General features: G+C 35.0%; 1 protein-coding gene across 2 annotated transcripts in view; it reads right to left on the reverse strand.

The window, feature by feature from the left end:
- The window catches only part of LOC141402038 (zwei Ig domain protein zig-8-like), a 53,464-nt gene extending 38,173 nt beyond the window's left edge, over nucleotides 1-15,291 (reverse strand). The window contains exons 1-5 of one of the 2 annotated variants that reach the window (XM_073982663.1): nucleotides 15,055-15,291; nucleotides 9,835-10,037; nucleotides 4,161-4,371; nucleotides 1,102-1,229; nucleotides 794-962 (exon numbers count right to left, since the gene is read on the reverse strand). In XM_073982663.1, the coding sequence (XP_073838764.1) occupies nucleotides 794-962; nucleotides 1,102-1,229; nucleotides 4,161-4,371; nucleotides 9,835-10,037; nucleotides 15,055-15,124 (781 nt within the window). In that variant the 5' untranslated portion in view covers nucleotides 15,125-15,291. The remainder of the gene's footprint in view (nucleotides 1-793; nucleotides 963-1,101; nucleotides 1,230-4,160; nucleotides 4,372-9,834; nucleotides 10,038-15,054) is intronic. The other variant, XM_073982662.1, reaches the window with a different exon arrangement.
- Nucleotides 15,292-15,515: the final 224 nt, after the last annotated feature.

Consider the following 15,515-nt stretch of genomic DNA (forward strand, 5'->3'; position numbering starts at 1 on the left):
TCTTGCTCATCGCACATCAAGTGTTGTTTTCAACCCTTGTAATTCAACCGTTTGTCTTACGTTCTCCGAGAGAGTGAGAGCAAAAATCATTTTTAAACACTGATTTTCAAACGTTAGAAGAACATGCAAAAGCACGCATAACATTCCAAGCAAATAAATAAAATCACACACAAACGAAACAACAACAAATAAAATTAGAATTGTTAATCTTTTGTAATGTTGTGTGTGTGCTTCCACTTGATAAGTCACTTGGCAAACCATCTACGATTGCAAGTTTTGTAACAGTGCAAAATATGATGAATACTTGTTTTACTTATTACGCACAAGCAACGGTCTTGATGCGTCGCAAGTATTTTTTGTGGTGGTGGAAAAAATACAGAGTGGAAGAAAACACACGCATTAAAAAGCAAAAGGCCCAAAAAACTTGTGCGTGCACAATTGGCTTACGGGGACAAGTAACTCATTGATGATCTCTGATGCACAAACACTAACAAAACTATTGCATAAATAATAAATAAATTAAAAATTTCACAAAATTGGATGTTATTCCAAAACTAACCCCCTGTTTAACTAAGACGATTCGAAACCAAATTCGTTCGAATTACGATTTAACTTCAGTTTTTTGCAAAATATTTGATTCAATTTTGTTTTCAATCAAAACAAAAATTTTCCAACAACAGGAATTTGGTAGTACTTCGAACGAATTTGTTTTTCAAATCGTCTTAGAGAAACAGTCCATTAGCGACTATTGATCACTATTATATTAAAATTATTAATAATTGTATATACTTACCACTCAAAACATGAACCCTAACACTGGCCACATCAGCATTTGACGGAGCACATGAATATTTCCCAGAATCAGCTAAATCTGCATTTTGTATTAGCAAATATGATGTGGTCACGTCACCTTTTTCGGTTATAACCGAAACACCACCACGTGTCGAATCATAATTTATGACCTGCAGTGAAAATAAAAATAAAAATAAAAAAAAAACATTTTAATTTTAATAACAAATGTTTGTAATAAAATTCAACTAATTAAAATGCATTATTTATAAATATATGTATGTGCGAATGTATGTATATGTATCTGCATACCTCTTCATGGTGATACCAAAATATATAAGCTGGTGGTTCAAGACTAAATTTAACAGTACATGTTAAATTTATTGTGCTTCCTTTATCCACATGAAAATCTGGACCTCCATGGATGGTGGCAGTGGGTACTGTTCAAATAAACAAAAATGGAATAATAATATAATTAATATCAATTGTAGTGTCATTTAGAAATACAAGGATAAATGTAATACAAAGGCAAATAAAATAAATTTTATATTTCTCATATTTTACTTGCAAAAGTTTAAATTTTGTCAATTGAACCTTCTGAAAAGGTGTCGAATGTACTTCTGGGTATGTTGGTAGAGGTTTTTTTAACAAATATTTTAGAAAACATTCTAGACTGTACCAGACCGTCATCCATATATTTAGACCAATTATGTAACATCTTTACGCTGTTATGATAAAAATTATAAAACCACAACTAAACAAACACAAGTCTCCTTAACGAAACCCCAATCTTGTTAATTTCCTAACAATAAAAAAATCCGTTAATAATCCAATAAAAAACCAAATTTCTATTATTAAATCATTCGTGGCAGGCATATAACTGGTCAATTAAATGAAATATAGAAGAAGAAAATACTCGAAGTGTAAAAACTAGTGATGTTCGTATTATCGATAAGAAAAATCTCGATAATCCGGACTTATTTAGCGTCCGGATTAACGAGTATTTGGATTATCGATTATGTCTGGATTATCGAGAACATACTGGTTGTAGTTCAAAAATAATTCTTAAATTCTTCTTTTTTTCTAAAAAAAAAATTAAAACCCTGAAGAAATATATCTAAAAGCCCACGTTGTTGAATTTTTTTTTATTCCATATACTTCTATTTTAAAAAAAAAACAACCCATGTCCTTGAAAAAAAACATTTTTTAAACCTTTAAAGAAATATTTTAAGAAACCCCACGTTTTTAATTTTTTTTTTTAAATCTTCCTCTTAGAAAACATATTTTTTACAAATCCAAGTCTTTGTAAAAATATTTTTTTAAAATTCCCTTGAAAATTCTTTTTATACCCTACACCACTATGTGGTAAGGGGTATTATGTGTTAGTGCATTTGTATGTAACATACAAAAGGAAGCGAGATAGACCCATAGTTCCTTCTAGGGATATACATAGAATCACTTTCTGAATCGATTTATGCATGTCCGTCCGTCCGTCCGTCCGTTCGCAACATACATGTCGCATTTGTTGACCGATTTCGCTGAAAATTGGGGAATACCATTTTTTTAGCCGTCGGAAGATCAAGTTCGAAGATGGGATATATCGGTCCACGTTTTGGTATAGCCCCCATATAACAGTACCCCCCGATTTACGGTATTTTGACGTTTTCAGCTACATTTTCAGACCGATTTGGCTATAATTTGACATTTAGGGTTCTTAAGTGTCAATTAACATATATAACAAAACTTGTGGACATAGGTCCACGTTTTGGTATAGCCCCCATATAACGGTACCCCCCGATTTGCGGTATTTTGACGTTTTTAGCTACATTTTCAGACCGATTTAGCTATAACTTGAAATTTAGGGTTCTTATGTATCAATAAACTTATATAACAAAAGTTGTGGACATAGGTCCACGTTTTGGTATAGCCCCCATATAACGGTACCCCCAATTTACGGTATTTTGACGTTTTTAGCTACATTTTCAGACCGATGTAGCTATAATTTAACATTTAGGGTTCTTAAGTGTCAATAAACATATATAACAAAACTTGTGGACATAGGTCCACGTTTTGGTATAGCCCCCATATAACGGTACCCCCCGATTTGCGGTATTTTGACGTTTTTAGCTACATTTTCAGGCCGATTTAGCTATAACTTGACATTTAGGGTTCTTATGTATCAATAAACTTATATAACAAAAGTTGTGGACATAGGTCCCCGTTTTGGTATAGCCCCCATATAACGGTGCCCCCCGATTTACGGTGTTTTGATGTTTTTAGCTACATTTTCAGACCGATATAGCTATAATTTGACATTTAGGGTTCTTAAGTGTCAATAAACTTATATAACAAAAGTTATGGACATAGGTCCACGTTTCGGTATAGCCCCCATATAACGGTACCCCCGATTAACGGTATTTTGACAGTTTTAGCTACATTTTCAGAGCGATTTAGCTATAATTTGACATTTAAAGTTCTTAAATGTCAATAAACTTATATGACAAAATTTGTGGACATAGGTCCAAGTTTTGGTATAGCCCCCATATAACGGTTCATTTAAGTTCATATTTTCGTATAGCCCAGATACCTCCGAACTAGCTGTTAATGACATTTGAAGTTCCCACGTTATGTACCGATTTTCGATATTTTGAAGATTCTAGCTAAATTTTTTAACCGAATTAGGAGTTATTTGACATTAAAGGCTCCCATCAAAAACTGTCAACATAGGCCCATGGTTTATTATAACCCCTATATAACAGTACCTCCCAATTTCTAGCCCACCAAAAATTTTCAACATACATAGTTAGATATAGGCACCATAAAAAGGGCCTCCCGAATGAAGCATAAATGTACATAAACATTATCTGACATTTTAACGTACCCACTTAAAGTTGGGGACAGGAATGAAAAGTAATTATTCCATTTTAGTTCAGAATATTTTATGGTGGAGGGTATGAAAAGTTCGGCCCGGCCGAACTTAATGCTTTTTTACTTGTTTTTAAATGCCTTTTGAACATTTTTATGAAGAAGCAATTTAATTTTAGTTTTTTGAACAAACTTATATGTGTATACATATGCTTTATTTATTTTAAAATAAACGTTTAGAATATCGCGATTTGATGAAGATTATGTTCAATTTCAATAGTAAATAAATAATATCTAGTAACAATATGCTATTATAGTGAAAACATATAAGAAAAACCTGCAATGAACAACTTGTAGGCAATCGATGCGAAATTTTTTTAACAATCGGGGAAAAGTGATAATTCATTTCATAAAATTTTGCCTTGCTCTATATAACTTTTTGGTTGTATTTTTGATGTTTGTTAAAAAATACAGAAAAGTTATAAGCCTAATGTACATGCACTTACCCACTACATGCAGATCCACAAAATAACTGCGAACAGGTTGTGTAGAAATTTGACATTCAAACATTCCAGCATCACGTTTTTGTGTCCATTTAATCTGTAACATCCAATCATCCGACCCATTGTGATGAATGGCCTGGAAACGCAAATCTGTTGTATATGTGTAGGTGCCAACAGTCAATATATGCATATCTCGATGTCGTATCCAGGAAACCTACAAAAAAAAGTAAGAAAATTATTTTCGGTGGAATATTCAATAAAATGTAGGGCATTTGTTTAAATGCTTTGCCATAAACTCGTTTGGGTATTTCAAAACCATAATCTATATTAATAAAAGAGTAGAGTGACTGATTCACTGACTGACTGACTGACTGATTGACTGATTGATTCATCAACGCCCAGACGAAACGGCTGAAGCTAGAATCATGAAATTTTGGGTGAGGGTCACTCTTGGTCCGAAGGTGACAGATAAGGCTTGGTTTTTGGAAATTCGTACTAGAACGGTACGAAAAGTACCAAAAGGTACTAAATATGGTACCATTAGTATTAGCCAAACGCGAAGAGCTAGAATTCTGAAATTTGGAATGAAGGTCACTGATGGAGTGTAGGAAAGATGTGCTAAAGGGTTTTTAGAAATTCGAACTATTAGTGTACGAAAAGTACTAAAGTGTACTAAATTTGGTGCCAATTCGTATTTTGTGAACGGATAAAGGTTAAAGGTTGAAATTTGGTGTGAGAATCAAGGTTAAAAGGTACGGTTGACATAAGGAGGTGGTTTAGGGAAAGTGCACACATGTGTACGAAAAGTACTAAATGGTACTAAATTTGGTACAATTATGATTTGGGCAAACGGATAGAGCTGCAATCCTGAAATTTTGAATTAAGGCTACTGTTGGAGAGTGGAATGGACATAGTTTTGAAAATTCGTACTTATGGGTACGAAAAGTACTAAATGGTACTAAATTTGGTACAATTATGATTTGGGCGAACGTGTAGAGCTGGAATCCGGAAATTTCGAACTAAGGTTACTGTTGAAGAATGAATGGAAGCAGTTTTGAAAATTCGTACTTATGGGTACGAAGAGTACTAAATGGTACTAAATTTGGTACAATTATGATTTGGGCGAACGGATAGAGCTGGAATCTTGAAATTTTAAACTAAGGCTACTGTTGGAGAGTAAAATGGATGTAGTTTTACAAATTCTTACCTATGGGTACAAAAAGTACAAAATGGTACTAAATTTGGTACAATTTGGATTTAGGTTGAACGGATAGACCTGGAATCCTGAAATTTTGAATTGAGGCTACAGTTGGAGGGTAGAATGGAAGTAGTTTTGAAAATTCGTACTTATGGGTACGACAAGTACTAAACGGTACTAAATTTGGTACAATTTGGATTCAGGTTGAACGGATAGAGCTGGAATCCTGAAATTTTGAATTGAGGCTACAGTTGGAGGGTAGAATGGAAGTAGTTTTGAAAATTCGTACTTATGGGTACGAAAAGTATTAAATGGTACTAAATTTGGTACAATTATGATTTGGGCGAACGTATAGAGCTGGAATCCTGAAATTTCGAACTAAGGTTACTGTTGACGAGTGAATGGAAGCAGTTTTGAAAATTCGTACTTATGGGTACGAAAAGTACTAAATGGTACTAAATTTGGTACAATTGTGATTTGGGCGAATGGATAGAGCTGGAATCCTGAAATTTTGAACTAAGGCTACTGTTGGAGAGTAAAATGGATGTAGTTTTACAAATTCTTACCTATGGGTACAAAAAGTACAAAATGGTACTAAATTTGGTACAATTTGGATTTAGGTTGAACGGATAGACCTGGAATCCTGAAATTTTGAATTGAGGCTACAGTTGGAGGGTAGAATGGAAGTAGTTTTGAAAATTCGTACTTATGGGTACGACAAGTACTAAACGGTACTAAATTTGGTACAATTTGGATTCAGGTTGAACGGATAGAGCTGGAATCCTGAAATTTTGAATTGAGGCTACAGTTGGAGGGTAGAATGGAAGTAGTTTTGAAAATTCGTACTTATGGGTACGAAAAGTATTAAATGGTACTAAATTTGGTACAATTATGATTTGGGCGAACGTATAGAGCTGGAATCCTGAAATTTCGAACTAAGGTTACTGTTGACGAGTGAATGGAAGCAGTTTTGAAAATTCGTACTTATGGGTACGAAAAGTACTAAATGGTACTAAATTTGGTACAATTGTGATTTGGGCGAATGGATAGAGCTGGAATCCTGAAATTTTGAACTAAGGCTACTGTTGGAGAGTAAAATGGATGTAGTTTTACAAATTCGTACCTATGGGTACGAAAAGTACTAAATGGTACTAAATTTGGTACAATTTGCATTTAAGTAGAACGGATAGACCTGGAATCCTGAATTTTTGAATTAATTCTGCTGTTAGAGAGTAGAATGGAAGTAGTTTAGAAAATTCGTATCTATGGGTACGACAAGTACTAAATGGTACTAAATTTGGTACAATTTGGATTTAGGTTGAACGGATAGAGCTGGAATCCTGAAATTTGAATTAAGGCTGATGTTAGAGAGTAGAATGGAAGTAATTTTGAAAATTCGTACTTATGGGTACGAAAAGTACTAAATGGTACTAAATTTGGTACAATTACGATTTGGGCGAACAAATAGAGCTAAAATCCTGAAATTTGAATTAAGGCTGCTGTTAGAGAGTAGAATGGAAGCAGTTTTGACAATTCGTACTTATGGGTACGACAAGTACTAAATGGTACAAAATTTTGTACAATTTGGATTGAGCGGCTGGAATCCTGACATTTTTGATTTAAGGTAGCAGTTGGAGGGTAAAATGTAAGTAGTTTTGACAATTCGTACTTATGGGTACTAAATGATACTAAATTTGTTACAATTACGATTTGGGCGAACGGACTGAGCTGGAATCCTGAAATTTTGAATTAAGGATACTGTTGGAGAGTAGAATGGAATTATTTTTGAAAATTCGTACTTATGGGTACGAAATGTACTAAATGATACAAAATTTGGTGCAATCATGATTTAGGCGAACGGATAGAGCTGGAATCCTGAAATTTTGAATTAAGGCTACTGTTAGGAGAATAGAATGAAAGTAGTTTTCAAAATTCGTACTTTTGGATACGACAAGTACTAAATTTTGTACAATTTGGATTTAGGTTGAACGGATAGAGCTGGAATCGTAAAATTTTTAATTAAGGTTGATGTTGTAGTATGGGATGGAGATAATTTGGAAATTCGTACTTCTGGGTTACGAAAAGTAATAAATTTGGTGCAATTAAGTTTTGGATCATCGGATAGATCTGAATTTCTGAAATTTGCAATAAAAATTGCTGCTGGAATATAAGATTGGCTACTGTTGGATTGTAGAATGGAAGTTGTTTTGGAAATTCGTACTTAAGGTTACGAAAAGTTCTAAGTGGTACTAAATTTGGTACAATTTGGATTTAGGGTGAAATTTCGAATTAACATTGATGTTAGAGTATGGGATTGAGATAATTTAGAAATTCGTACTTCGTAGACTACATTTGGAGTGTACAATGGAAGTAGTTTTGAAAATTCGTACTTATGGGTACAAAAAGTACCAAATTTGGATTTGAGTGAACGAACAGAGCTGAAATAATGAAATTTAGAATTAAGCTTGCTGTTAGGGTGTAGGATGGAGTTAGTTTTGCAAATTCTTACATAAGGGTAAGTAAAATACTAAATTTGGTACAGTTAGGATTTGGGTGAACGAATAGAGCGTGAAACCTTAAATTCGTAATTGAGATTAATGTTGAAGTGTAGGACTGCGGTAATTTTGGAAATTCGTACTTATGGATACGAAAAGCACTAAATTTGGTATAATTTGGATTTGGAATCTGGAATCCTGAAATTTGGAATTGAGATTATTGTTGAAGTGTAGGATTGAGGTAGTTTTGGAAATTCGTACTTATGGGTACGAAAAGTACTTAATGGTACTAAATTTGGTACAGTCCTGGAATTTGGTAAGACTACGGTTGGAGTGTAGGATTGGGATAGTTTTTGAAATTCGTACTTATGGGCACGAAATATACCCAATGGTACAATTTGAATTTGAGTGCACCGACAGCGCTGGAATCCTGTTTTTTGGAATTAAGGTTACTGGTGAAGTGAAGGATTGAGGTAGTTGTAGAAAATCGTACTTATGGGTACGAAGAGTACTTAATGGTACTCAATGTGTTGTTTGGTGTAGGGACAGTGCTGGAATCTGTATTTTTTGGATTTAGTGTGAGTATTGGTGTGCAATGTTGGTCTCGCTGTTGACATGTAAGGGTGAGATACGGCTTATTTTTTGAAAATCGAACTAAAGCGGTACGAACAGTACTAAAATAGCAATAATTATTGATTAAAATTGGTATAAGTACAATAAAATTTTCAGGGTTCGCCATTTCCATGTTATATATTGTTTATTTGTTTTATATATCCTTTCCGCATACGAAGTAGCGGGCACTTTGCTAGTTAAATATATATTCTGCAAAATTACAAGTTAATAGTAAGTGAAAATAATCACGTAATTGTTGTGGATATTATTAAAGAATGAAATGACACAAGCAGCAAATCAGAAAGTGGCATATTAATTAACTTAGTGTTAAAGCATCAAGTATCTTCAGCCCTAGCATGTACAACTTTTGTATGTATGTGTGTATGTATATGTTTGTAAATCCATGCATATCCCTGATATCCATATCTTATCCCTATGTGTGAAGCACGGTGAAGTTCTTGCAAAAAGAAAAATTCTGAGCTCGTGTGAAAAACATACAACTAATCTCATGCTTTGTGCATCTGAACGTCCTTCGGGTTGCAAATATTCTCGACAAGAAAATTATGTGAATCTTTTAATAACGTAATAAACTTTATATGTGCCTGTATGTGTATGAGTATCGCATAATTCTGTTTATTAAAATGTGTGGATTTTGAATAAAGCTTTGCATTCCTCCTCCTTGCAATAATTATATTAGACCCCGAAAATATATTTTCTAGATCGACATAAAATTTTCTACATAAATCAAACGTAAGTCCATTTGTCTGTCTGTCTGTCTACCAATCAGTGCTAATCACTCCGTTTTCCCCACAGATTAACGTAAATATGTCTATAACTGGTGCTAAGTGTAGCTCCCCTGGTGATATCACTGAGGTCATTGTCGGATTGAGAAGTAAATATATTTAGTTTACCCAGCAAACCAAATGTCTGATGTCCGACACGTCTGAACGATTTCGGAAGCAGAGTCGTTCAGATTTCGTTCCGATTTCTAAACGATTTTTCGGAGAGGAAATAGTTCAGACTTTGTACCGATTTCGTTCCGATTTCGGAACGAATGTCGGAAAGAAATTTCCATTCCGAATTTCCGAAGGATTTTTTTCAGATTTCGTTACGAAATCGGACCGAAATCGATCCGATGTCGCTCCGACATTTCGTTCCGAAATTATGTCAACTATTTCATACAACTTTCGTTAAGATATCGTTACGATTTCGGATCAGATATCGGACGTATCATCCGAATTTTGTTCCGATTTCGTTACGATGTCGGTACGATTGGTTTGCTGGGTTATTTCATGCATACTTTACTTCCAAAAGCACTTAAATTAAGGTTATGTATTTTTTTACTTGTTTTATTATTGTTTTTATCACTTACCGTTTTATTTCCTAAATTACGCACTCGACAGCTAAGATATGCTGATTTCCCCATTAAAGCAGTAACATTTCGTGGTGTTGTCGGATCAAAATAGGGATCAATCCAAGGGGGTGGTGTATACGATGGTGTAGTTGATTTAGCTAATGACTCCTCGTAGATTTTGAAAGCATTAAAGGGCTCTGTTACTTCGCTTATTGTAAAATCTGTAAAAAATGTGGAAAACGGCAATATTTTATGAAACGTATTTTAAAAGTCATTCATTAAAAGAAACAAAAAGTCAAAAAGCATTAAGCCGAAGTTTAAATACCCTCTTCCAGGAAATTCACGATATTTATATTGAATAATTAATTTCTTTTAAAAAAGTTAGGAGCCCCAAATACCTAAATGTAGCTAATGCGGTCAGCGAAAAACTTGGGGCTGGGGTCCCCCCTCTAAATTATTTGGTCGACTACAATTTTTTGAGCAACTTTAACACATTATTACGTTTTTCTTTAAAATACTTTTTATATTTGGAATTTTCAAATGAAAACGTTTATTGTTCTGAGGGTTCTGTACTGAAAATGTACTTTATTAACAAGTTGTCTAAGAAATATTAAAATTTTTTTGTTTGAATACTATTTTTGAGAGATCATATGAGCGTCGACCATGACGCAGATCGGCAAGTCTTCACAAGGATATGATAATATCGTAGCGTTGGACATATCGGACTTACATTTTTCAAAACTGGTTTTGACCTCTTCTGTCCACACTACGGAAGTTTTGTCATTTTTCTTATTTCCCTTTTGGCATGCTATTGGTGGAAGTTGATTGGCTGCACCTCCAGGAATAAATTGAAAAATCTACGATAAAAGTTTACCATAGCAACGAATCGACGGAGTTCTTTGGCGGTTCTAGGATGGGGATAGTTGGCTATTGCTTCAACTTTTTTCGGTAGTGGGCGTATACCTTCTTGTTCGACAAGATGTCCAAGAATTGAAACTGATTGTTGACTAAATTTGCACTTTGACAGATTAATCACAAGGCCGTATTGTTCCAGTCGAGTGAATAATTGTTTGAGGTGTAGTAAATGTTGTTCCTCGTTTTTGGATGCAACCAAAATGCCATCGAGGTATGGGAAGCAAAACTCCAGTCGAGTGAATAATTGTTTGAGGTGTAGTAAATGCTGTTCCTAGTTTTTGGATACAACCAAAATGCCATCGAGGTATGGGAAGCAAAACTCCAGATCGCGTAACACTTTATAACCATAACCCAAGTGTCATGTAATCGAAATGGACATCTTCAGGAGCAATTGGAATTTGATTATAAGCACGTCTATTCCTTCGGGCACTTCCCCCACCAGACTTTAAAATGTTTCGCTAAAATGATGCGCACTACAACTCTCGAAGACCCAAATCGATTTCCTCGAGACATAGATTAGGTACAAATATGGATTATATCGGCTCACTCCTTCAGGTAACTCTCACACAACATTTCAATATCGGATTCCACCGAAAATTTGAACATCCTAAAATTACTTTCGGACGTACATATGTATATCAAGTTCCAAGAGGTTCTATACGGGACAACATCGACGGATACCTCCATCACAAAAGTGCAATTTAAAGACTGTTCGAAAATCCACTGGACATCTTGAAAAATGCTATTCCTTACGGTCTTGTTTACAACGATATTCTACTTGTCGTAGGTAAGTCCATGCTTCCTGACGTAACGCTCCAAAAGCTCTAAACCTTACAGTGACCAACTAATATGTTGGTTTGACACAAAAACTAACAAGAGGAATGACTTTCAAAATTAGGTCCACTTCCAAAATGTACTGAAATTTGTCGGTATATGTAGCTCCACGCCTTCATATAGCTCCAATAGTACGGTACGTTCCGATTTTCGGTGTTTCGAAGGTTTTAGCCTCAATATCCCACCGAAATAGCTAAAATTTTTTACTTAGTCTTCGTGGGAGGTGTAAAATTTCCACCTGAAATTTGTAGGCATAGGTGCACGTTTCACATAGCCCCCATATGTAGAACAGTACCTCCCCATTTTCGGTGTTTTGAAGGCTGTGGCCTCAAAATCAGACAAAAATGCCTGAAATTTGTTATTTAATCTTTGTTGGGGGTATAAAACTATCCACCTGAAATTTGTCGGTATACGTCCACGCCTTCATATAGCGCCCATATAACAGTATCTTCAGATTTTTGGTATTTTGAGGTTGTGGCCTCAATATCCCACCGAAATAACTGAAATTTGTTATTCAGTCTTCGTTGAATGTTTAAAATTTCACACCTGAAATTTGTCGGTGTATATTAACGGCTTCATATCGCCCATAAACGGTACGTCCCGATTATCGCTATTTTGAAGGTTTTAGCGTCATGAAATTTGTCGGTATTGGTCCTCGCCTTCATATAGTCCCCATGGAACGGTACCTCCCTATTATGGTTATTTTGAAGGTAGTGGGTGACGTAGGGGATGGAAGATACCAAGCAACGGTCCTGACCGGTTTTAACATGGCAAAGCCCAGGATTTATCTTGGTCCCTCTTTCATTCCAAGTGGACACTGACCTCCCCGTGGTGTCACCTGGGGAACTGCCTTTAACACCCGTTAAAGGTAGTGAGCTAACATGTGCCGCGCGTTCCCCCATAAGAACGTTAAAAACTTGGGTTTGGGCGTCGGGTTAGTAACCCTCCCCTAGAAAAAACAGCCTACTATGAAAAAACGAAAGAAAAGAAAAACAAACCCCCTCAAACTTTTTAAGGACCATGATCTGCGAATCTGCACCTGGAATGTTCGCACTCTTTACAGAGAAGGTGCAGTCTTCGCATTGGCAGACGTACTTGAAAAGTACAAGGCCGATATTACTGCCATACAGGAAATACGATGGATTGGGAAAGGCGTCACAACAACACCTAAAAGTGACGCACTGTATTATAGCTGCCATGACGTAAACCATGAGTTTGGTTGTGGATTCGTAGTTAGTCGGAGACTAAAACATCTGGTATCCAGCTTCACCCCAGTGAATGAAAGACTTGCTGCAATTAGAATAAAATCTAAATTCTTCAACATCAGCTTTATTTGCGCTCATGCTCCCACTGAAGAAAAGGACGAACAGACCAAAGATATATTTTACGAACGCTTAGAAGAAACATATGACCGTTGCCATGACCATGACATTGAAATCATTCCGGGCGATTTTAATGCCAAAATTGGAAAGAAGAATATCTTTGGCACAACAGTCGGGAAATTCAGCCTCCACAGTGAAACATCTGCCAATGGTATGAGGCTGATAGACTTTGCAGCTGCAAAAAACATGGTAGTTAGCAGTACCAGATTTAATCATCTCGATATTCATAAAGGCACCTGGCTGTCTCCAGATCAAAGGACAAGTAATAAAATTGATCATGTTGTGATAGATGGAAGACATTCATCGAGCGTGTTGGATGTACGATCGTTCCGAGGCGCAAACATTTAATCGGACCACTACGAAGAAGAATTGTATTGGCCAACAGATGATACTTTGGTTTAAGTAAGCAGTTTAAAAACAAAGCCACATCTCGTCAAACAAAAATAACGCTCTACAAAACACTGATACTACCCGTGCTGATGTATGGCTCCGAAGCCTGGGTACCTGCGCAAGCAGACATGGCAGTACTTGGTGTATTTGAGAGAAAAATTCTTCGAAAGATCTACGGAGCAATCTGCGTTCACGGTGAATATCGACGCCGCATGAACCGCGAGCTGTATCTGTTATACAACGACATCAATATAGTTAAACGTATCGAGATGCAGCGATTGCATTGGCTAGGCCATATCATAAGAATGAGCGATGATGAACCCGCTAAAAAGGCGTATAAATACGGACCGCTTGGCGGTGCTCGCAGAATTGGCAGGCCAAGGAATAGAAGGCGCAAACAAGTGGATGATAAGATGAAAAGGCGCGGTATTCCAGAGTCCGAAACAACAAATAGAGTGGAATGGAGATCTTTTTTTAGTTCGGCCTATGGAACAAATGTTCTGTAATGGGCCAGCTAAGTAAGTAAGTAGTCAGGTCAAAAAGTTTTTTCTGTTCACAAGTCATAAAAAAACACGAATAAGTTTAAAAGAATGGACTACTGAAGTTATACAGCACTATAAAAGTCGGCGATATCATGCCCCTATGAGTTAAATTTGAATTACAATTTTCTACTTTATTGTCGTCGAAGAAACAATCTTCCAGACAATTTTCGAAGATTAATGATACATATGGTCCACTGTGGTGCATTTGTGACCATGATAATGCTTAAATTTGTACTGCGAGGATAGTTAAAAAATGAAACTTGAACTAAAATACCAACTATTTTCAATGACCTTTCTAATTTATCGATCCTAATTATATGGTTATACTTGGTATTTGCTTTCAGACAATATTTGAAGCTCTTACAAAATCAAAAAGTCATTTAAAGCAAGTTTATAAAACGTTTTTGTTTGACTATTTCTTGATTTTATCTGAAATTTCTTGGTAACTTTTCCATGTTGAGAATTGAACCCACGTTCCTAATAAAGCGGGTCAAATTTGTTGTAGGATTTATCAGAATGTTCCATTTTACTAAACTAAACCAAAAAATTGCGTAATATTTGCATGGGTAGTACAATTTTTCAATTTTATTTGAATCAAACCTATTCTGATGATCGCAAAAATTTGACACTTTTTTTGTACATTTTTTATTATAATTGGGATATTTTCCGAACATATGGCAACACCGTCAAGTTTTTTCTTGGGAATGTTGGCATAGGATAGGACTCTCAAAAACTAAATAGTATGGATCTGTAATACGAACACATCAGAAGATACCTTAACATATAAAAAGAAAAAAATTCAAACCTATTCAGATGACCGCTAGTGTATATCCAAGTTTAAGTCTAGACGGAAAAACCCAATTTTATGTGTCTCGAGGTTTTTTTGTAATTTAATATTGCGTGTTCCCAGAATATACAAAAGCTCAATTCGGAAAATTGTAAGTATTGGTCCATGTTTTGGAAAGAACAACAATGTCGTCACATGATGACTTTTTTAAAGGGAGTACATATTTATTATCAGTTAAAATATTCTGCTCCTTTCCTTTCATAAACGAAAGAAAACTAATTGTACCTATTAACTTTAATACACTTCGTGGTGAAGGGTATACAAATTCGGTCCGGCTGAACTTAATGCCTTTTTTATTTGTTTTAACATAGGTATATTATAAACTTACCCTTCATTACTATTACCAATAGGAGACAAATCTCGCCGATATTCCGTAGTAGACTTTGTGTCGTATGCATGATTTATTACTTAGCTGGAACTATAAAGCTCCAAATGTGATTTAGCTTTATTTATAGAAAAAATAACTGATGTATTTTATTCATTGGTTATGGTACCTTCACTCGTTTTCCATGTTTTCAATATATACGTATTTGCATCGTTCCTTTATAAAAATCTGAAATAAGAAATATTGTAACATTTTTAAGTAAACTCAACATTTATTTTTTATTCTTAAAATATGAATAAAGATAATTATTTTTAAAAATATAAAGCACACATTTTCCCTTCATTACTATTTTTCTGATACGTTATTTTGGAAAATTTCTTTCTATAAACAAATTCCAAATTTCATTTAAATAACAGAAAAACCCCACAAATATATTTTACAACATAATTCCGTTATAATGTGTA

The sequence above is a fragment of the Musca autumnalis genome, unplaced genomic scaffold (assembly GCF_047663935.1).
Source record: "Musca autumnalis isolate F117 unplaced genomic scaffold, ASM4766393v1 scaffold_4, whole genome shotgun sequence".
Taxonomy (NCBI): Eukaryota; Metazoa; Arthropoda; class Insecta; order Diptera; family Muscidae; genus Musca; species Musca autumnalis.